Below are 24,152 nucleotides of genomic sequence, written 5' to 3' on the forward strand. Positions count from 1 at the left end.
ACATAACATGTTTACACTACACGTTCACTAATGAAATACTTGGAACTACACTGCATCCCGTCTAGTCGGGATATTTATATCACTAATAATATGGAATTTTACCTTTCCACTGCAGGGGATGCTGTTACCCAGGGCAGCACGGTGGAACAGGGGTTAGTACGTGTGCCTCACAATACGAAGGTCCTGGTTCGATCCTGGGCTCGGGGTCTCTCTGTGTGGAATAAGCGTGTTCTCCCCGTGACTGCGTGGGTTCCCTCCGGGAACTCCGGCTTCCTCCCACCTCCAAAGACATGCACCTGGGGATTGATTGGCAACACTAAATTGACCCTAGTGTGTGAATGTGAGTGTGAATGCTGTCTGTCTATCTGTGTTGGCCCTGTGATGAGGTGGCGACTTGTCCAGGGTGTACCCCGTCATCCGCCCGAATACAGCTGAGATAGGCTCCAGCACCCAGCGCGACCCCGAACAAGACAAGCGGTAAAAAATGGATGGATGGATGGATGCTGTTACCCATTTTGTCCACTAGATGGGCTTAAAAATCCCTATGCTGGAAAAGTACATGAAGCGCCTGTGCTGAATAAAGGGGGGAAAAAAACAAAAAACAAAAGTGCCCTTTGACTTGGGAAAAGAGATATAAAAACCTTTATTCATATATAAATTACAGACAAGGTTTCAGTATTTTTTTTCCTTAATGGGGTGATGATAATGTTACTGTTGTGCTTGTTTTTTTTAAGAGATCTGCAAGCTCATTTGACTTTGTACAGATGTGTTGAGTTAACACGGTTGGTTGTTGATGTTCGTCAATAATTTGTGATGTGGAGCTTTGTATGGCGCTGTGAATGCACCAGGTACCAAGGTGCCGCGACCTTCATCATCCACCTGACCCATTATAATGTAGTTAGCACCTGTGGCAAACAACAACAACACAACATTGATGAGTGCTGTTTCTGCTTCTAGTTTAATATGTGTGTGTGTGAATGTGTGTATACCTCGGCGGATCAACGGGCACTTCCTGCATTGTGACACCAACTTCACTGACATGGTCTCTCCAACTTGCGTGATCGTTAGCCGACCTGCTTTGTAAGTCTTAATGAGGGAGACCCCGATGAGCAGGGTACCTCGAGGTCCAGGGGCCAATGAGGTCACCTTTCCGGTAATCACTGCAAACAAATGGCCTCCGTTCAAATAGGACGTTTGAGCAGGATCATACAAAGAATACATAAACTAATTTGTGGGTGGATGTGCAGAGCAAGAACTCATTCAATGTTGGTGCAATACTGGATAAAGGTGCAGACACTAAAGCAGAGGTGTGGACACCGATCTAATGTTGGTCAATGTATGCAGCTGAACAAAACATGTGTGACAAAGCAAAGGTGTGTGATATACAAAACAGTTTATTGATAATGCATGTGCAGAGGGCCAGCAAAAAAAAGTTAGCTGACGGACAAAAATGGCTTTCGGGCCACAATTTTAACACACCTGCTTTATGCACAGTAGGAAGGGGATTCATTTGGACCCATTCGTCACGGTTTACCTGACACATGAAACGTGACCACCAGATGGCAGTGAAGTTTTGAGTGTGGCAATTCCAACTTCGACCGCAGCATCAGGTGCTATGTTGAGTGGCACTTTCCATCATTTTCAGCAGACTGCATTACAAAAGGAATAACTCCCACCCTTCCAGGAATGGGATCTTATGAATCCCTTCCTTGCTGTATGGCGTCAAAAAGTGCCAAAATCGCTGCGCTTAAAAAACACTCTGCTTGGGTGTGGCTTCTCGGCGTGAGTGCAGATTAATTTTATGCTCACTGCCCCTATAAGCACACATGTGGCTTGCGCTCGCGATGTGTCTTTTTCTTTCGCCATGCGCCTGACGTTCTACTCTTTTGGGACGGGCAGAGTACGAGCACGAGCAAAAAGACACTGCGCAACCATAGGGGGGTTTTTACTCGTAAGGATTTTGGTACTGTTTTACGCTGCACTAATGCCCCTAATTACCAAACATCAATTGATATTGTTGTCATTGGCCAGCCAAAAAAGTAATTTTGACTAACACTTATGCAGTGCAAAAATAAATAACTAAAATTAAAGTAAATATTTTTTTTTGACAAATACATATATTTATGTTGTGTATATGCCGAACAATCTGTCAGTAGAATAAATATTTTGATTTTTTAACTTTTTTTATTTATTTTTATTTTGACCAAAAAAAGGTTTTACCAAAATACTTAAATTCTTGTAGTTCTATTGGCACATTAGTATGTGTATATGTAAAAATGTAGTACATATCATTTGAAAAATTAAAAAATGGTCTAACATAAAAATAGATTGTAAAAAAATAACCAAAACAAATTCTAAATAAATAATGTTGTTAGTTTCTTTAGTTTTATTATCAATACAGCATCTTAACATGACGATTTTCTGCTTTTTAAAATATATATTGCAATGTATGTAATGTACTATAACTATATACAGTCGGTGAACCTAATTGGACTTTACATTATCTAAATGTTTAAACGCACATTTCGGACACATCATTATTTTACTACTTTTTGTACAATTTGCTGTTCTCTTACAAGGAGCTTAATCCCAAAATTACTGAATTGCTTTGAGTGACTCTTCCAGTCTCTCATCTCTATCTGTGTTGCAGCCTGATGATGATACTATGTGACACTCTTAGCTCAGTGGCCACTTTCTTCTAAGAACTTCCTGTTTGAGACTATATAATAGGGAGGCGTCCTTTATCAATTGGTGTAACAATAGATACCACAATACATTATTTGTAGGGATGTCCGATAATGGCTTTTTGCCGATATCCAATATTCCGATATTGTCCAACTCTTTAATTACCAATACCGATATCAACCGATACCGATATCAACCGATATATGCAGTCGTGGAATTAACACATTATTATGCCTAATTTGGACAACCAGGTGTGGTGAAGATAAGGTACTTTTTTTTTTTAATTAATAAAATAAGATAAATAAATTAAAAACATTTTCTTGAATAAAAAAGAAAGTAAAACAATATAAAAACAGTTACATAGAAACTAGTAATTAATGAAAATGAGTACAATTAACTGTTAAAGGTTAGTACTATTAGTGGACCAGCAGCACGCACAATCATGTGTGCTTACGGACTGTATCCCTTGCAGACTGTATTGATATATATTGACATATAATGTAGGAACCAGAATATTAATAACAGAAAGAAGTGTGTATCTTGTGTTTTTTATGTTGATTTAATAATAAAAAATTAAGAAAAAAACGATACCGATAATAAAAAAAAACGATACCGATAATTTCCGATATTACATTTTAACGCATTTATCGGCCGATAATATCGGCAGGCCGATATTATCGGCCGATAAATGCCGGTCGGTCTACAGACATCTCTAATTATTGAGCATATGAATCATATCAGAACTATTTTAAAATAAGTTACAAAGGCTCCTATAAATGCCGGTCGGTCGACAGACATCTCTAACTATTTGGCATATAAATCATATCAGAACTATTTTAAAATAAGTTACAAAGGCTCCTATTTGTTTATGCGTGTAATATATTGCGTCATTTCTGGTTGTTTAATTTTTTTTCAAAATAGTTATGTCAATGAGGGATTTCTAATCACTGCTACGTTAGAATTCTTATTAATATTGATACTGTTGTTGATATTATTCATTTTTGTTAGACTCCTTTTGGATTGTTTTGTGTCATGTTTGTGTGTCCTCTCAATTGCTCTGTTGATTGCTATTTTGAATGTTTGGTTTTGGAATTGGAATTGTATTTTTATGGTATTATTGTGTATTATTTTGTTGGATTAATTAATAAAAAAAATTGAAAGTTAAAAAATAATTATTAATCTACTTGCTACTTTACTGTTAATATCTTGTCACTTTTTGTCGTAACATGGTTCTATCTACACTTCTATTAAAATATATTAACTACTTATTTATCAGTTTTTTGGCTACTTTACATTAGTTTTAGGTGATACTACAAATTTGGGTATTGATCCAATACCAAGTAGTTACAGGTGTCATACCAATGCTGATACTGATACTTGGAATTCTAAAGATCATTGAATGATTACATTTTTTAAAACATTTAAAATCAGACAAAACTCAGGATGGCGGTGTAACGATATTAATTAAACATTAAATATATTTTTCTATTCCCTTTTATTACATACAAAATGTATAAATAACAAAGTAAATAGTGCAACATAACATACATAAACAAATACTAATATTGACCTATTTCCTGAATTTGTAAGCAATAATAAAAACGACAGAAAACGATTTTGTGATAATAGAAAATATCGATCTAGTCCAGGGGTCTCAAACTCTTTTTTAGTAGGGGCCACATCGCAATTATGCACTCAGAGGGCCACTTTGAATGACGTGATGGGTCATTGTGAATGATGTGGCAGACCACATTGAACAACATGGCGGGGCCACTTTATATGACGTTGCGGGTCACATTAAATGACGTGGCGAGGCAGATCTGGCCCCCCGGACTTTAGTTTGACACATGTGATCTAATCACTGTAGTATTGACCATATGCTGATACTACACTCTGTATCGTTACTGTTGATATTTGTATTGAGCCGCCCATCTCTGTTTACATTGAAAAGCTTTAGTTTAACAGTTAGCATGTCTTATTGTCTCCTATGTCATAGCTCTACACACCGTCGGTCCTACGGTAGCATGTTTAGCTGTTTCTCGTCCTCCGGGGATAATGATACTTGTAAGAGACAGACTTTATTGTAGAGGCGAGGATTTGTTATCCGCTATCTTGCTAGCGAGGATGCTGCATTGCTAGAATGTGTCATCAACATGCATTATCAAGATATGAGGATAGGATTAAAAACTATCTACCCTAGCTCTGTATATCTATTTAAATCGTACATCTTCTATAACGCGCAACCGACCGACATGTTTCAGACTGATCGACTCTGCCCCTACTTCAGCTTTTCAGGTTCGCAGACTTACCAAATTCACTGGCACAGAAACTGGTCTTGATGGTTCCATCTCTTTTACACGCTTTGGCACACAGTGGATTCTGCGTGACTGTAATGTAAAACTGATAGTTTAGTATAAACATGAGCATAGAAATGAAAAGCAAGGCCCACCTGACTCACCTGGCCTCTTTCCATTTGGACTCGTAACCACCTTCCTCTCCTGACCTGTGGTACCCTCACCGCGGCCGGCAGTGGGCCGGACTGGTTTGGGCCTCTGGGTTGGTTCCGGCGCCGGAGGGGGGGGCACATATTTGGGTGGAGGTGCCGTGGCAACAGGGACTCGTTCACGCGTCGGAGGTCTGATATCAGGTCTTGCTGGAATCGGCCGAGTATTAGCACGGTGCACTGTTGATACATCAGAGCCACGAGGGACGCTGGTGTAGTAGGCCAGGAACCCATCTGAGGTCACACTCAGGTCGGACACAAACTGGACCAGCAGCACGTTCCCGCTGGTAATTATGGGCCTGCACACCACAAAAAGCAGAAGTGAAATACCGGAAGCAGAAAGGATCAATTCTGATGCTTACTGCGGGGCTTGGTCTCCACAATATTTGCCAATCAGGCGTGAGTCGTCTTTCTCACCACCGTTGAAGAAGGCCACGTAGTCGAAGCGACAGTAGGTGTCGGCCTCCAACACAAACTTGTCAAAGTTAACCTGGATCACCTGGTGTCCAAACAGAAAACAAGTTTGCATAACACATACTGGATTTCTGTCTGATACAAGACAGCACGATCGGTTCATTGTGGGTGGCGTGGCTCAGATGGTAGAGCAGCCAGCCAGTAACTTAAGAGATCCTGGTTCGAATCCAGCTTCCACCATCCTCGTCACTGCCGTTGTTACCTTGCTCCCCGTACCACCCACTATGGTTTCAATGTAGCTTAAAAATAGGTTTCACTATGTAAAGTGCTTTGAGTCCCTAGAGAAAAAGCGCTATATAAATATAATTCAATTCAGATCACTCATGAGTGACAGCGGCTGATACCGATCAACACAATATTTAAACTAGTTCCACATTCTTTTTTTTATGACATACAATTGTTTGCTCAAAACCAAGTCAATAGTACACAATAACTCAACAATAGCGAAAAGTACTCCTCCTTTGGTTTTTGCCCTCCATGTCTTCCTGAGTTTGTAAACTAACTGAAACAGCAAAAAAAAAAAGGATTTTGAGAAAATAAAAATAGACCCAATCCCTCGACAGTAGTATCGATCACATACTGATACTACCCTTGGTATTGACATCGTCAATTTATGGATTGAGCCACCCTTCTCTTACATGTGGTGTACTGACTGTAACAACAGTGGTTTTATTATACTCTCTCTGGACTCTCATTAATCGACTTATTCATTTCCTGCTAATACCTGCCTATTTTCTGCTGCAACGCGGTTCCACCTACACTTCTTGAAGTGCAAAGTTTATGTAAACATCGCGGATGCTATATTAGTGTGGACTTGTCTCATTTTGTCCCAGCCAACAGTGGACTATTGTCGTTTCCTTTGAACCAAGTGGGGATCTCTCAAAAAGTGCATGTGTTTAAAAAATAGAAGTCCTATGTGGACATGTATCTGCAAGTTTGAAAAGATTCAGTGACATCACCATTTTGTGGTGTTGTTACAAGCTTGCTCAGCGGTTAGCTTAGCTATTAGCATGCCAGCCATCTTGATAATGATACTTGAGATACTAAGAAATTACATTTATTTGCCGTAATACGGATGATTATTATTAGTTTAGGAGAGCGGCTCCACACTGTGTTTGGGGAGCACATAATTAGTTGCTAGCACAATTATAATAGTAGACTGAATGTTAGATTGCAATACAAACGTACTGTAGATCATATTTCTTATTTGTTTAACAGTTGATTGACAACTGTGCTTAATTTATCATTATTATTAAGGATGTCCGATAATGGCTTTTTTGCCGATATCCGATATTCCGATATTGTCCAACTCTTAATTACCGATATCGTTATCAACCGATAGGATATATACAGTTGTGGAATTAACACATTATTATGCCTAATTTTGTTGTGATGCCCCGCTGGATGCATTAAACAATGTATTAAGGTTTTCCAAAATAACAGAACAACTTCAACTCAAGTTATGGAAAAAAGTGCCAACATGGCACTGCCATATTTATTATTTAAGTCACAACGTGCATTATTTTTTTTAACATGCCTCAAAACAGCAGCTTGGAATTTGGGACATGCTCTCCCTGAGAGAACATTAGGAGGTTGAGGTGGGCGGGGTTAGGGGGGGCGGCGTTGAGGTGGGGGGTAGGCAATAGCGGGGGGTGTATATTGTAGCGTCCCGGAAGAGTTAGTGCTGCAAGGGGTTTTGGGTATTTGTTCTGTTGTGTTTATGTTGTGTTACGGTGCAGATGTTCTCCCGAAATGTGTTTGTCATTCTTGTTTGGTGTGGGTTCACAGTGTGGCGCATATTTGTAACAGTGTTAAAGTTGTTTATACGGCCACCCTCAGTGTGACCTGTATGGCCGTTGACCAAGTATGCTTTGCATTCACTTGTGTGTGTGAAAAGCCGTAGATATTATGTGACTGGGCCGGCACGCAAAGGCAGTGCCTTTAAGGTTTATTGGCGCACTGTACTTCTTCCTACGTCCGTGTACACAGCGGCGTTTTAAAAAGACATACATTTTACTTTTTGAAACCGATACGGATAATTTTGAAACCGATACCGAAAATTTCCGATATTACATTTTAAAGCATTTATCGGCCGATAATATCGGCAGTCCAATATTATTGGACATCCCTAATTATTATATATTTCAATATTTAACTTGCTCAATCAAATCACATGTTTTTTTATCATGTTTAAAATGACCACATTTACACTGCAGGCGAAAGCGAACCAAATCAGGTTTTTTATCAAAATCTGATTTTTTTTCCAGCTGACTGTTTAGATTACAAGTAAAATGTGATCGTCATCAGACTCAAGTATTAATGCACACAGGCCCCTATGTTGAGTTAAGTTGAGTTGAGTTTATTTCGAGCATGCAAGCATACAACATGATACATCACAATTTCCAGTTTCTCTTTTCAACATGTTCGAAAAGGAGTAGGAAGAAGCAGAGCTTATTTAATCCTACCCCTTTTTTTTACATAAATTGCTAAAACTTTTGTTCACTTCCTGTTTTCAATTTATTCACAATATACTCCATAAGTAATCACAATAAAAATAAATAAATAAATAAATAATACTCGGTGAAGTAAGTTACATTTCATATGGAGAGATGAGTAAGATTATTTTGAAAAAATTAACGGATGGATGGATGAAATAAATTCACAATGTTTATCATGGTTCTTCTTCTTTGTACTTTGTAAACACTTTAAGTTTGAAGAGTTTCTTGAAGTGGATCGTATTAGTACACTGTTTGATTGCTTTGCTTAATCCATTCCATAATTGAATTCCACATACTGATATACTGAAGGTCTTAAGTGTTGTACGTGCATACAAATGTTTTAAATTAAATTTTTCTCTAAGATTATATTTCTCCTCTTTTTTTGAGAAGAATTGTTGTATATTCTTGGGTAGCAGGTTATAGTTTGCTTTATGTATAATTTTAGCTGTTTGCAAATTCACTATGTCGTGGAATTTCAGTATTTTTGATTCAATAAATAACGGGTTTGTATGTTCTCTATATCCAACATGATGTATTATTCTAACTGATCTTTTTTGTAACCCCGTTAATGAATGAAGTGTACTTTTGTAGTTATTTCCCCATATTTCTACACAATAACTCAGATATGGTAACACTAGCGAGCAGTAGAGAATATGAAGTGATTTTTGGTCTAGAACATGTTTTGCTTTATTTATTATTGACGTGTTTCTTGCCACTTTATATTGTATATTTTTACATTAGATTTCCAGTTCAATTTATCATCAATCATTATACCTAGAAATGTGGTTTCATTTACTCTTTCAATTTATATTCCGTCTATTTGTATTTGTGTTTGACTTTCTCTTCTACTGTTACCAAATATAATTATTTTAGTTTTACTGAGATTGAAAGATAGTCTGTTTTTGTCAAACCATCTTTTTAATTTGTTAATTTCTTCTGTTATTATTTGTATTATCTTCTGTGTGTTCTCTCCTGAACAAAACGCAGTTGTATCATCCGCAAATAATACTAACTTTAAATCTTTTGTAACTTTACAAATGTAATTTACATAGAGATTGAATAATTTTGGTCCTAGTATTGATCCCTGAGGTACACCACAGGATATATTTAGCGTTGTAGATGTGTGTTTGCCTAGCTTCACGTATTGTTTCCTGTTCGTTAAATAACTTTTTATCCAGTTTAAGACTAACCCTCTGATGCCATATCGATCTAGTTTTTTGATTAAAATATTGTGATTAATTGTGTCAAATGCTTTAGTTAGATCCATGAACATTGCTGCCGCACATTTTTTACTATCTATAGCATTGGAAATTTCTTCTGTAATTTCAATTAAAGCCATCGAAGTTGGAACATTAGCTCTGTATCCATATTGGTTCTCTTCGAGTATTCTATTTTTGTTTGTGAAACTCTCTAATCTGTTATTGAACAGTTTTTCAATGATTTTAGAAAATTGTGGAAGTAAAGAAACAGGTCTATAGTTTGTAAATTGATGTTTGTCGCCAGTCTTGTAAATTGGTGCAACTTTAGCTATTTTCATTTTGTTTGGAAATGTACCTGTTTGAAATGATAGGTTACTAATATACATTAATGATCCTGAGATCTCTTCAATAACCTTTTTTAGCCTTTCCATATCAATTCCATTACAATCAGTTGAAGTCTTAGATTAGCATTTTTTCACAATTATACCGGTAATTATTTCCTCCTATGTCACATTACTGAGGAACATGGAGATGGGATTTCGCTCTATTGTATCATTATAGTCCTCAATTGAAACTGGGTCTGGAATCCTTTCTTCCAATTTTGGTCCAATATTTACAAAGTAATTATTGAAGCTTTCAACTACTTCCTCTATGTTGTCATTATTTTTGTTTCAGTCTAAGAAGTATTGGGGGTAATCCCTCTTAGTGCCATTTTTAATAATGCTATTGAGGATGCCCCATGTTGCTCTCATATTGTTTTTGTTCCTGTCCAATAATTCACTGTAATATTATTTTCTACATGATCGTAGTATGTTTGTTAGCTTGTTTTTATACTTTTTGTACTTATTTTCTGCCTCTGTAGTTATTTGTGCTATACATTTTCTATATAGTGTATTCTTCTTATTACAAGCGGCCCTATTATATGTGGCCTCGACATTACTTGCATGTGCAGTTCGATAAAGCAAAAACAAAGCAAATTGACTGCATTTCGTAAATGAACAAGGAAGTTGTTACTACTAGCGTTATTTTTAAACCCACTTACATAAAAAACATACGCAATATACGTAACACGTAAGCAAATATGCCAAACGTACATGCCGTTTTCAGTCCTTCAACAATCGCTATTTGTTAGGAATCAAATTATACATATATATATGTATACATACACATATACATCTTCATATATCACATATAGCCTATTATTTGTGCACTGTTGACCAGTGACGCACCAAAAATTCAGCCACCGAAAAAATACTTTATTAACCAAACAGCACTGCCGAAACCGGCTGTTGTGATGACGTATCCACTTCGGCTGGCGGGCCGCATCTTTCTGTGCACACGAATGATGTAAAAGTCGGAATCAGGTCACATTCAGGACGCATTGCCGTTCAGACTGCAGTCACATTTGAAAAGATCAGATTCCAAACTGATTCAGACTAACTCCTGATGTGGCCCAAATCTAATGTGAAATTATCAGCTTTGAAGCACTTTGGAGTGTTTGGACTGGCAACAAAAATTCCGATCTGTGTCACTTGATGGCAAAAAAATCAGATCTGGTGTCCAGCGTGAACGGAGCCGACGTCATATCAGAGTTACTGCTATGTGTGAGAGACAGGAAGAAAAGCTATGACTCGGTTAAGGAGAATACCTTATCAGCGTCCACAGTGATAAGCCAGGAGCAGCTGGTTCCTGATGGATACTTAGTGTTCGGCCAGTTTGGGGTTTTGATTTCTCCCTGGGCTTTTGTTATCTTTCCCCCGCAGAACTGTTGATCTGAAAGAAAAAAAACCTTGAAGAGCACAAATAAATATGACAGCAGATCATATTTCCTCATACAATGCAAATTTGAACTTTTGACCGAATGTTCATTACCTTAACTTTAAAGTAAATGTTAGTCGTCCTCTTGTTGTTATATACTGAAATAATCTTTATTGGTCACATGATTTTTTTCATGTAATACAAGCGCTGTATCAAAAATACAAAACTGAAATATGACACAGCACATATACAGTGCATCTGGAAAGTATTCACAATGTTTCACTTTTTACAGCCTTGTTCCAAAATGGAATAAATACATTTTTGTTCTCAAAATTCTACAGCCAATATCTCATAATGACAATGAGAAAATGTTTTTTTTTTTTTTTTATGTTTTGCAAAATTATTTTAAAATAAAAAACTAAATACAAATTATAGAGAAATCCCATATGAAAACCGAAGCTTCCCATCCAACTTGATGGAGCTTGAGAGGTGCTGCAAAGAGGAATGGGCAAAACTGCCCAAAGATAGGTGTGCCAAGCTTTTGGCATCATATTCAAAAACACTTGAGGCTGTAATTGCTGCCAAAGGTGCATCAACAAAGTATTAAGCAAATGCTGTGAATACTTATGTACATGTGATTTTTTTTTAGTATTGTTATCTTTAATACATTTGCAAAATAAAAATACAACATTTCCACATTGCGATTATGGGATATTTATTGGCTGTAGAACAACATCAAAAATTAATTTATTCAATTTTGGAATAATGCTCTAACATAACAAAATGTGGAAAAAGAGAAGCACTGTGAATACTTTCCGGGTGCACATATAAAGCCTAGAGCAGCAGCTTGCTGTCCTGCAGACATCTGGGGGTCGCAGTGGGGGTGGGGGGTTAAGGATGACATAATATTGGAATATAAATGAAGGAGGACAATTTATTATAGTTTATGCGTATCACACCAATTATGACCAAATTACCAAAATAAATGCAGAATCATATTGCTAGTTTACCTTAACCTTGTGTAATGGCCATCACAGCCGTTGTGTCCTTGGGCAAGACACTTCACCCACCTTGCTCCTCATGTGTCGTGGTTAGCGCCTTGCATGGCAGCTTCTGCCACCAGTGTGTGAATGTGTGTGTGAATGGCTAAAGGTAATGTATGTATAATGTGAAGCGCTTTGAGTATCGTTTCCGGTATAGTGAAGCGCTATATAATCCCAGACCATATACAATTTACCTGCAACAATGCATCTGGCAGACATATTTGCTAATTTCTTCAAATTATGCACAAAAATATTGTGATCTGGGATGAAGATGCTACCAAAAAAAATACTACACAATATGAAATTGCTTGGTGACGTTTGCAGGTTGCCCACGTTTTGGAGCTAAAAGTGGGCGTTCCAAACTGTGCTGAAACTCCTTAAAAAACAGGCCTAAAATCACGACTGTGTCTATTTTTGGAGGGTTGTACCTATCCATACACTTGGGTAAAACGAAATCCATCCTATTTGGGTCCCACATCAGCCTTAAGAAAGTCAATGACTTCACTATAAAAGTGGGTGACATTGTTATCACCAGGAAAGATGAGGTCACCTACGTAGGTTCCATTCTAGAGGCTAATCTTTCCTGTGATAAAATGGCAACCAAGGTAATCAAAAAGGTCAACCAATGAACAAGATTTCTCTACAGAATCTCCTCTCTGGTCAACAAAAGCACCATGAGGATTCTGGCGGGAACTCTTGTTCAACCCTTTTTCGATTACGCATGCACCTCCTGGTACCCTAGCACCTCCAAAACCCTCAAATCTAGACTCCAAACATCCCAGAACAAGCTAGTCAGATTACTTCTAGACCTCCACCCCAGATCACACCTCACTCCTACCCACTTCTCCAAAGTGGGCTGGCTCAGGGTGGAGGACAGAGTAAAACAACTTGCACTGAGCCTAGTCTATAAAATCCGCTACACCTCCCTGATACCGAAGTACATGTCAAACTACTTCCTTAACGTAAATGACCGCCATAACCACAACACCAGGGGGAGCTCCACTAACCACGTTAAACCCAGATTCCGAACTAACAAAGGTCTTAACTCCTTCTCTTTCTATGCCACATCAATATGGAATGCACTCCCAACAGGTGTAAAAGAAAGGGCATCTCTATCCTCCTTCAAAACCGCACTAAAAGAACACCTCCAGGCAACTACAACCCTAAACTAACACCCTCCCTTCCACATAATACCTCTTCGGATTGTAAATAATCAAACCTACCAAGTCAGTCCTACACTGTTTCAATATCCATTTCTCTGATGATGCAATTGTTGATGCTGATTGTTGATGACTGGAGTGTTGACACCAACCAAACCTACCCCCCCCCCCCCCCACCATATCCCACACCCCGGATTGTAAATAATGTAATTAATGTAAATAATGTAAATAATTCAATGTATATACTCTGATGATTATCTTGTGTGATGACTGTATTATGATGTTAGTATATATTTGATAGTATATATCTGTATCATGAATCAATTTAAGTGGACCCCGACTTAAACAAGTTGAAAAACTTATTCGGGTGTTACCATTTAGTGGTCAATTGTACGGAATATGTACTTCACTGTGCAATCTACTAATAAAAGTTTCAATCAATCAATCAATGTAGACATCTTTTTAGGTCCAGAACTATGAAATAGTTAACACTGTATCCTGTTTTGTAGCGTCATTCTTTCCATGCATGCCGGCTGGACAAACAAAGTCAATTAGTCATCGCCACACAATGAAGTGACTTACCCTGGTCGTATGGCTTGGCACCACTGAAATGGGCCACAAACCCTCTGCTGTTGGTCTCTCCATCGCTCACCATCTCCAGCATCATCGTGTTGGTGGTGGAAATAAGACCACCGGGCCGGAAGGTCCCACAGAAGCGGCCGAGTTTTTGCACCGTGTTGGATCTGCCGTTGTAAACATCCAGGTAGTCGTAGCGACATTGCGAGTCGGCCTCCAGGTCGAAAATGCGGAAAGTGAGCATGACCACTTTTCCCTCTGGGACCTACCAGTGGGTCAGACAATGAGTGGGAGGATAAAAGGTGGTGTCTGGACATGATGAAGGGTGACTCACGGTGACGATCCAGGTGCATTTGCTGTTTGGTTTGTAGTGGTTTGGGAAGCCCTCACTGCCAACGAACCCTGACTCTGCCACGAGCTCTCCTCCACAGTGGAACACAGGCCTGCAACAAAGGTCAAAAGTAGACAGTACGGTACTAACAAGTTTTGGCAAGGACACAAAAATTGCACGAATGCATAAACTCTACTCTCTGCTTATACAATGTTTACAGCAACCTCTTCTTGGAGTCTCACACTTCTTATCTTTGCCAGTTGCTGAAGTTTGGAATGTTCTCAAAACATGTATACTAATTACTGCAAGTAATCCAAACCATCAGACATCAACATCCTAACAGACCCAATGGTGTGTACAGCATATGAAGAAACACGCAGAAAATAAGATAAACTTCTTGACAGCTGCCTGCAGAGCATTTCAACCGCCCAGTAATTGTGTCATAAATGTCAGGGATAATTACACAGAAAGACACGCTTCTTGTACACACATGTATAGAGCTGTCGTTGCTGAGTCAGCAGCAAGGTTGTCTCCGATTATGCTGAGTTGTGACGGGATTTTATACATAAAGTTGCATTGTGTGTTCTTTATGTGTTAACTCTCCGTTGTTATTGTTAGCATCATGATTAAGGTGTTGTTTGAGTAGCTGATTGAGTATTTGTTAAGCAATAGCCGTAAATGTTCAGACTGCAGGTATTGTTTATTTTAGTAATCGAGTTATCTATTGATTAGTTTTTTCGATAAATCGAGTAATCGGATACAACACGCTATGTCGCCTCAATGTTTATTTTAGGGAGAATAGTGTAGACAAAAAAACTATTTGGCTGCTTTCCATAACCTTCTTTTTTTCCAATTAATCATAAACATTGAATGTGCACACATGCACGCACACACACACACACCACTGCTCTCATGTACGCTCTATTGCAGCAAACGTGCAGAAACGATGTATATGTAGTACAGATTTTAATGTTTTTTTATTAACTCATAACTCATTTAACGGTTAAGCGAAGCAACAGAAAATAAATCTAATCTTTTTTGTAATCAAATAAATCATTTCAGCCCTAATAATAAAGATATTAATTTATTTATTTTTTTATCATACAGTATATTGGACTTAGTTTGCCGGTAGCTTTTTTTTTCTGTTACAGTTAATCATTCTCAATTAAATTTTGTCTATATTTTGTTTGTCATTATACTTTTACAAAATTGTATTTAATCGATTAAGTCATTGCAGAAAATGTACAGAAATTACTTGAAAGTGTGTCTGTGAATAGTTCATGCACTACTCAAGCTTGCCACAGGAGTGACAACGTGGCTAAATTTGCAACACCGATCCCTCTTGTCATGTCTTCTTATTCTCTGGCAGACCGGGGGCTTATGGCGTATAAATCGATAGATTAAAGCTGGGGCTCACAACTGCTTTCTTTCATGTGATTAAATTGTGACCCAGTTTTATAGAGTAGTAAAAGCAACATTTAGCTTAAAAAAACATATTTCATCCTGACTGAACAGCTGATAATCACAGGTTTGGAGTATATATTTTTATTTTGACACAGCATTCAATGTTAAAAATTATCCTTTCCATATACATACATACATAAACACATACATTGAAGTTGATTTTAATGGTCTAAGTCGGTGATTCTCAAACCGTGGGTACACAGGCTCTATTTAGTGGTACGCCAAAGATGTCTGTAAATATGTATAGTATATTGAGTATCATTGTTGATGATGTTTGTGAATTGTGTGCAATGTTCCATAAAAGCATAACATATCAAACAAAAGCATTAAAATATACTTGTTAAATAAAACCTCTGCCTTGTTTTTAAGGAATACGTAGGCCTACTACGCTACTGTATTTTAATGTTGGTCATTATGGTGGTACTTGGAGAGCTAAGTGTTTTCTGAGGTGGTACTTGAAAACGGTTTGAGAACCACTGGTCTAAGTTATGCTAGTATATTTTTTTTATATGATTGTGAATACTTTTCAATAATGTATTTTTTAACACAACCTTCCCAGCCAAAAGATCCCACAAATACAACCTAACTTTCACTACTTTTGGTTGTAACTACATGAACCCAGACAGCAGTAACCCAGTAAAGTCATACGGCTGCTGATTTCAGCCAAGATGTCACGAACCAGAGCCAAGTTGCTCGGAATCGACCCCACAAGCAGAAGCAAAAACATTAACATCTGGCGGCTGAGCCACTCTAGACTCACATTAAAAAACAACAACCGTGTGCCCAATCAAACAAACGAACTGGAATGAGACAGGAAGAAATCCAGACTATCAAGATTTTTGTCAGGATGAAGATCAACAAGACTGTAAGTCATCTTCTTCTCACCTGGTGAAGTTAGTCTGCTGTGCGCCTGTCCATCCCAAAGTCAGACACAAGAGCAAGGAGATGCCCCACGTAAGGCTCACGTCTGCCATGATGCACTCGCAATAACACTGTTTGGAAAGAAGGGGAGATTGCAGCGGGAGACAAGAGGTTCAGGAGGAGGAGGAAGAGGAGGAGGATGGGCGGAGAGACTGGGGTAGAGAGTTCTAGAATGGATGAGAAGGGGAGATGCTAGAATTATTGAGATAGTGAGAAAGAGCCCATGAGGGGGTTTGCAGAAGGCTTTAATTAGAGCCAGATGTTTGCTGCATAATAACATGGGTTTGGATGGAACAGGGAAGGAAGGTTGGGGGGGGGGGGGGGGGGGGGGGGGGGGGGGAGTTAAACAAAGGGGTTTCTCTAATCCCTAGAAAACTTGAAAACACCTAAAAGTAGTATTGATAGCTTTTACTTTGGCATGGGCGTGTGTGGCTGATCATCACACATTATGCTCGGTGAACACTTTAAAATTATTAAATCTTTTACAGCAGAGTCTTTAAGAAATATTTTTAATCTTTCGATCAAAACCAAAGAAATCTCATCTGGGGCCGGCCCATGGCATACACACTATATGTGACACCCCATTATGCAAAAGGGTTCTTCCTCCTGGTGGAGGCAAATCAAACACATAAAGTGATAGAAGGAATGCAACAATTATAACAAATTTGTTTGTGGCAGCATCGGACAAAGTTATGTTTAAGTTTTATTTTCTTATAGCACATAATTGTGGTGCGTTCAAGGAACTTGGATTAAAGTTCCACACAGAGGTGTTACTAGTTTTTAAAGACAAGGGAGGCTAAACCCCTATTAGATGTGCCAATGATAATAATAATTGATGTATTATTGTGATCATAATGATCCTTCTTGAATCAGCTAACCTCTACCTTACTCTTCTCATATTTTTACACATACTGTCGTGTGATTAATAAAATCCACATTGTGGCTACTTTGTATTGAATTTAATGACAATATTTTGTACAAAAAAAACAAAAAAAAAAAACATAACTTTTAAAAAATAAAACATAAAATTATTTTACCTCTAAACGCCACCGGTTTAAAAACTTGATGAAAAACATTATTGATGAAACTAAATCCATCCATTTTTCTACCGCTTGTCCCTCTCTGGGCCGCGGGCGTGGCTGGAGCCTATCCCAGCTGCATTCGGGCGGAAGGCGGTGTACACTCTGGACAAGTGAAACTAAAGCAAAAATATGTAAATATTGAACGCTGGATACAAAATGAATGGATGGGAGTATATACAGGAAAGATGGAACTGGTTTAAAAATCACATAATATAGATACTGTATGTCAATCCCATTTTTAAAAAAACAAAAACTTAATTAAAGTTTTTTTCCATACAAAATCTTGGAGATATCACATGCGCCATGTAAAAACCTTAATAAGGTTTTACATAGTTTTTTTTTTTTTTTTTTAAAGCTAGTAACTTAAGTCACTAATTTGTTCTTTAGTGCATGTAAACATACTGAGTGGGTTTATGTTAGGTTTAGGGTGGAGTGGGGGCCTTTAACAGTTTAATAATAATGATCAACAAATAATGGAGCCACAAACACCATTTTGTTTCGGGCCACACAAAGCCCACAATCTTAACCAACTATGGGCCAATAACAAATGTGTCAGTATTGTCAAAAACAATTGAGTCTCATGTTGGTAAACAATTAAAATACTTTCTCTATTCCAATATAATTCTCACAAAAAATTAGTCAGTCTTTAGTCAGTATAATCACAGCTGTTTGTGTAATAGAACTCATGCATCACATGTGATGGACATGCTTTAGAGTTTGTGACTGTCCACAAGGGGGTGCCGCAGAGCTCTGTGTTGGGACCTCCTGTTATTTCTATCAATGACCTCTGGCCTAATGTGTCTAAGGCTAATATGCCATTTTTCGCTCTTGTCCAAGCCATTGAATGCTTGCAAAAAGCTTCTGTTGTCCAACATAAAACTTGTTCCGCTCAAACTAGTCCTTAATAATGACACACTGATAGTGTTTTCAAACTCAGTCGATCCGGCCAGTGTCCACTCTTAATGGAAACATTATTGAGGTGGTTTGCGCATAAAAATACTTTGTGGTTTTGAATTCCTTACTTTCAAACCACATTGAAAAAACTAAAACTGAAATTTTTCTTTCAAAATAAAGTGTGGTTTTCTTTTATCAAGTGTCACTGCGACTCATTACCAACTGTAAAGTCAAGACTTGCTGTAATTAAGCTAGCTCAGTCAACTCAAAGGTTGAGGCTTTGGTACACTTTTATATTATAAAGTTGGCTAATGCACTCCTACTTTTACAACTTTATAGCACAAAGAAAAGTAAACACTTATTCTTTTAATTTTTTACAATTATGGCCCTCCATAATTGTTTTGTCTACTCCCACATTTCTCAACCAATTCATATTCGATTAAAGGCAACAATGTTTAAGTCCTTAAAGACAAGTGGGTCAGTATCCACATTTTTCTAAAACTTTGCTCCAGAGCTTTTCTAACCTGTAACCTGTTTTGAAATATTTGATCCTAATTTTTTATACCAAATAATACCATATTTTCCGGGCTATAAAGCTCACCGGTATTTAAGCCGCACCCACCAAATTTTAGAAGGAAAAACATATTTGTACATATATTAGCTGCACCGGACCATAAGCTGCAGATATATAGCGGTATGTAATATTTTACCTTAATTGTTTTCAAACGGTGCCTGTAACGCAGTAGTAAAACAGCTGATCAAACAAGACAGAAGTCCTCGTCATGGACCCAAGAGCTTTGGAGGCTAGCTCTTCAATCACCTAAACAGACTCAATCTCCACGGTGATGTGTTGGTGAATTTATGAAACTGAAACAACAGAAAAAGAATGCCATTGTAAGTTAATAATACTAACACAGACACTTGTCAATGTGTTAACAAGTGCTAATGCTAATGACGCTAGCTTCATTACACTATGATAGCACGTACAAATATGCATGAAAACATTCCAACAGACACATTGGACGGTTTAGTACGTTGTTTTAGTTGTATTGGAAAACTTACAAACGTTACTTCGAGTGATGAAGGAAGAATCCTTTCAAGCACAAACGCTATGGACGGTTATACTTCCGGTTCAAGGCACGGAAGAGGAAGTACATTTTCAATACAAATCACCTGCAGCAAGCGAACTCGTCCAAGAGATGATGCAATAGCACAAACAATAACACACCTTTTCAGTGTCTCGGTCGGTGTAATATGGAAACTATTAGTTAAATACAAAACATTATGGTAGTTAGTAAAGAAAACTCCATAAATTAGCCGCAACATTTTATAAGCTGCAAGGTTCAAAGCATTGGAAAAAAGTAGTGGTTTATAGTCCAGAACATACAGTATATTGCAAGAATCGGTTTGAATCCAGAAACGTGTTTAATTGAAAATCGATTCTTATTTGTATGGTTGCCCCAAGGATAAGAACCGAATCATGAGTTGCTGTAAAATTTCCATCCCTAACCCTAGCATATAATGTTCTTAAATCAGGCACCTTAGCAGGCAGCTAATGGGGGTCCTAAAGCAGTAAAAGGGCATCTCATGTTTTTTTGACAGCTCAATGCCAGTCTTTGCAAAAACCCTATTTGCACCATCTTTCACTTTAACAGTTCCAATGTTAGCATGCCAATGTTTGTGTTAGCATTAAAGCTACTTTTGCACATTAACACATTTAATTATTTTTAGAGGGTTATTTAGAGCAATGTTTCTTAACTAGAGGGCCGCAAAAAAATATGTGTTTCTCAGCTGTGCTCCTTAGTTGTAATACACTTTTCTACCACTTGTGGCAGTATTAATAATATCAGAAAAACAGAAGAAGTCTGGATTTATAGTCATAGAGAAGTTCCCTAAGCGCAAACATTATGACTAAAGTGGTGAAGCTGTATTTTCATTTGCAATTTAATTTTATTGACAGTTCAGTTAGGAACATTATTCATTATCAATTTAGTTAGAATTTAATTTAAGTTAATACTGTGTAATTTTATGAAATTGTATTTTGCATAATTTTTTTTAGTCCCTTCTTTTGCAGTGTATTTTGTTGGTACTCATTTTTGTAATCCTAAAACCTAAGCCTTAATAATAATCTTTGTGATTAACACATGTCTTAATATTATTTGACAAGGTTATAAATTGTAAGAAGGTTCGATATAATAGATATAAGAGTAAGATGACACATTTGGTTGTAATATTTGAAAAGGCCCCAGGCTCCTCTGTTGTAGACAAGTTGGGCCCCGAGGTCAAAAAACTTTAGAACCCCTGATTTAGATCATATGGAGAGGAGACATTGTAAAAAATTAAATAGAACGATGTACTTATTAACATTTCTCCTTCCTGTGTTGGCCATAAACTATGACTGAAATGTAGATAACCTGTTTTAATGTCATCACCCTTTCAGAGCTTTGCTTTCAGAGTTCTTATGGTTAATTATAAAAAAAAGTTTTTATACTATAATAAACATTTTATGCTTTCATTGTATCTCCCCAGGCCCCCGCGTGTCCTTTGGTTCCACGCAGAATCTCAGCCAGAAGACATATTTTTCTATCACTGACACTCCAGTGGAGGAGTTCTTACGGGTGAGTCAACTCCCTGGCCAACACTATTGAGGCCTGCGACGGGAAAACTGTTTTAATAAATGCTGTAAAAAAAAATAAAAAATAAAAAAAGAGTCACTTTTACGCACCGCTGACCTGCTTGATCAGAGCCTGGAACAACCGAAGCCGACAGCCAATGCAAACACATGCATGGTCTCTGCAGAGAGTCTGTGTCTCCAGTTACATGTGGCATATTACTTAAGATGCTTCATTTAACGGCTCACTTTACAACCTGCGCAAAAGGATTTCTGCTGCCAAGGGAAAGATTTAAGAACGCTGCTGGAGGCCCAACTGTGGTCAGTGCTGTGTTTGGCTTGATAAGACACAGCAGAGGCAGGAATGCAGCGACTATCACAGCGCGGAGGAACAGTGACCTTACTGGCCAGGAAACCAAGCCAAGGGGTTCTGCAATAACTCTTGACTGATCTGTAAGATTGACACACATTCCTTTTAGAGGGTGTCAGTGGGGGTAAAAGAGGAGGCGTTACACAACCACAGGAAAAAACAAAGATCTGACACAGCAAAGCAAGTCATGACTGCGACCCTTTCATACGGCGCATGTTTTTTTTTTTTAAAGTTAGTAATTTTCTAAAAATCCCATCTGTTTTTTGTCACTGTGGTTTCACTTAAATTCACACAGATTCAAAAAAATCTTTGTTGTACAGTAAAATTTGTTTCCAGTCTTTAAATAAGCAGCAACATATGACAATAGTTAAAGAAAATGTATGTTTTTAGGATGAGGAGGCGAAAAGAACGTTGAATTTCGGCTATTAGGACTGCTGATACTGAGTAAAATGTCTGTCATATCTTCTCAGAAACATCTGGAGGAAAATCAGGCACTTCCAAGAATTTAAAGACTAAAGCTCCCTCCCCCGACCCCCTACATGCTAGGAAACTTATTGCAAATCATCAGTACAATAATATACTGTAAGTACTAGTAGACATGTTGTATGTGTCATGGCATACACATAAATAATGTGCCTAATGTACTGAAATATACTGTATGAGCTGTGTCCTTTTTTAGAGATTTCAAGTGTTGTGCTCTATATGTACATCATGTGCAGTTATATCCGGAGAGCCGAATGAGACAAAATCAAATAAATAAATAAATCTTTAAATAATTATTTAAATGTGACATTAAGTAAATCATGAAATAATGAAATCAATAATAAAAATAAACCGTGAAATAATACATTAAGTGATAAAATAATGAAATCAATAATTAATTAAATTCTGACATGTAGTTTTACATGAAATACAATAATGGTAAATGTAATAAAACGTATGTATTTAATTCCAATTATAATTAATATTGTCACATATAAAGGCGCTGTTTGAAACATTTTCACAGATGCCTCGAGGGCGCCAACTTTCCAATGTGCCACTGACACTAATGTTCATTTATTAAATGTTATTATATTTTTAATAAATGGCTGTGATGATAATGTCAATAAGGGATTTCTACTCACTGCTATGTTGGAATTCTTACTAATATTGATACTGTTGTTGAAATTATTAATTTTTGTTTGACTATTTTTGGATTGTTTTGTGTCATGTTTGTGTGTCCTCTCAATTGCTCTGTTGATTGCTGTTCTGAATGTTGCTGGGCCGGGTTTGGTGTTGGAATTGGAATTGTATTATTATGGTATTATTGTGTATTATTTTGTTGGATTGATTAATAAAAAAATGTATACATTTTTTTTTTAAATGAAATAAATTGTGAAATAATAAATTAAGTGATAAAATAATGAAATCAATAATTAATTAAATCATGACATATGTAATTTTACATGAAATAAAATAACGGTAAATGTAATAAAACTTATGTATTTAATTCCAATTATAATTAATATTGTCACATTTACAGGGGCTGTTTGCGACAATTTCACAAAGGGCGCCAACTTTCCAATGTATTTTATACAATATATCCCGCCCTCTTAGGGCTTCTCGTACGTAATGACATGATTACGTACGTACGTAACACATGCACACGCATTAGATGTAGATGTTATTAGCTAATAATAGCAATTTGGATAGCTAGCGTGAGCTGTCATTGAATGTATATTCTGTCATAACAACAAGATGACTGCAAAGATGACGGTAAAAAAAAAAATCCATAAACGTTGTGATTGTGAGAAGTATAGACAATTGTCAAACAAATGTGTTCTATTAAACCACTATTGGTAGTCAATTGTGTTCTTGTTATATTTGTTGCTTACTGTGAGGAAATTGCAAACAGCACCTTCCAGTGATTATTACTCTTTTCATGTATTTTGTCCCATTTGGCCCACCATAATTAAATATCCATTTGAGTCTATGGTAAGTATGACTCCAGCAACATTAGAACAAGAAATCCTGCGAAACGTTATCGATACTTACTGGTCTTCCTGTGCAGCATCCCCAAAGAAATATACACATTTACATTTTCAAGCCTGTCCTGCATCTTAAATAAGATTAAAACAAAAAACAAAGACAACTACAATTTGCATACTATTAGTGGCTTAAACCTTGGAAGATAATGGGGACGTTTTCATCTTAGGGGCCATTTCTTCTACATTTAAAACACTTCCTTGGTAATTGACTAAATCTAATTCTTTGAAAATTAGATTATAAATTTGATTATGTATTACAGACCCTTTTTTCAAGCCACTTATTTTCTCCCTTTCAAAACAACTTTTTTAAGAGGTTGAGTTGTTAGATGCAAATGAACCTCTCCTCACCACACCCCCTCACACTGAGTGAGCATTCACCCCCGGCCGACAGAAATGTTTTTGTAGGTTTTTTTTGGCTTTCTTGCTTTTATTGTGCACTTTGGACTTTGGTGACCGCTACCAGCCAAAATCCCAAAAGGTATTGCGTGGTTTGGCAATAACGAAGGAAGTGAAGATGAAGGCGGACGGAAGCAAAGATGAAAGCCGTACAGGTCTG

At 37.3% G+C, this 24,152-nt stretch overlaps 1 protein-coding gene across 1 annotated transcript; it reads right to left on the reverse strand.

The window, feature by feature from the left end:
* Positions 1–619: 619 nt before the first annotated feature.
* pcolcea (procollagen C-endopeptidase enhancer a) lies at positions 620–19,435 on the reverse strand. The gene is made up of 10 exons (XM_061962044.2): positions 19,299–19,435; positions 16,577–16,683; positions 14,231–14,339; positions 13,903–14,161; positions 11,008–11,132; positions 5,551–5,687; positions 5,144–5,487; positions 4,995–5,072; positions 990–1,160; positions 620–905 (listed from the first exon to the last, which is right to left on the reverse strand). Exons 2-10 carry the CDS (start codon positions 16,663–16,665, stop codon positions 775–777), a joined length of 1,443 nt encoding a protein of 480 aa, XP_061818028.1. The 5' UTR covers positions 16,666–16,683; positions 19,299–19,435; the 3' UTR covers positions 620–774.
* Positions 19,436–24,152: the final 4,717 nt, after the last annotated feature.

The sequence above is a fragment of the Nerophis lumbriciformis genome, linkage group LG09, assembly GCF_033978685.3.
Source record: "Nerophis lumbriciformis linkage group LG09, RoL_Nlum_v2.1, whole genome shotgun sequence".
NCBI lineage: Eukaryota > Metazoa > Chordata > Actinopteri > Syngnathiformes > Syngnathidae > Nerophis > Nerophis lumbriciformis.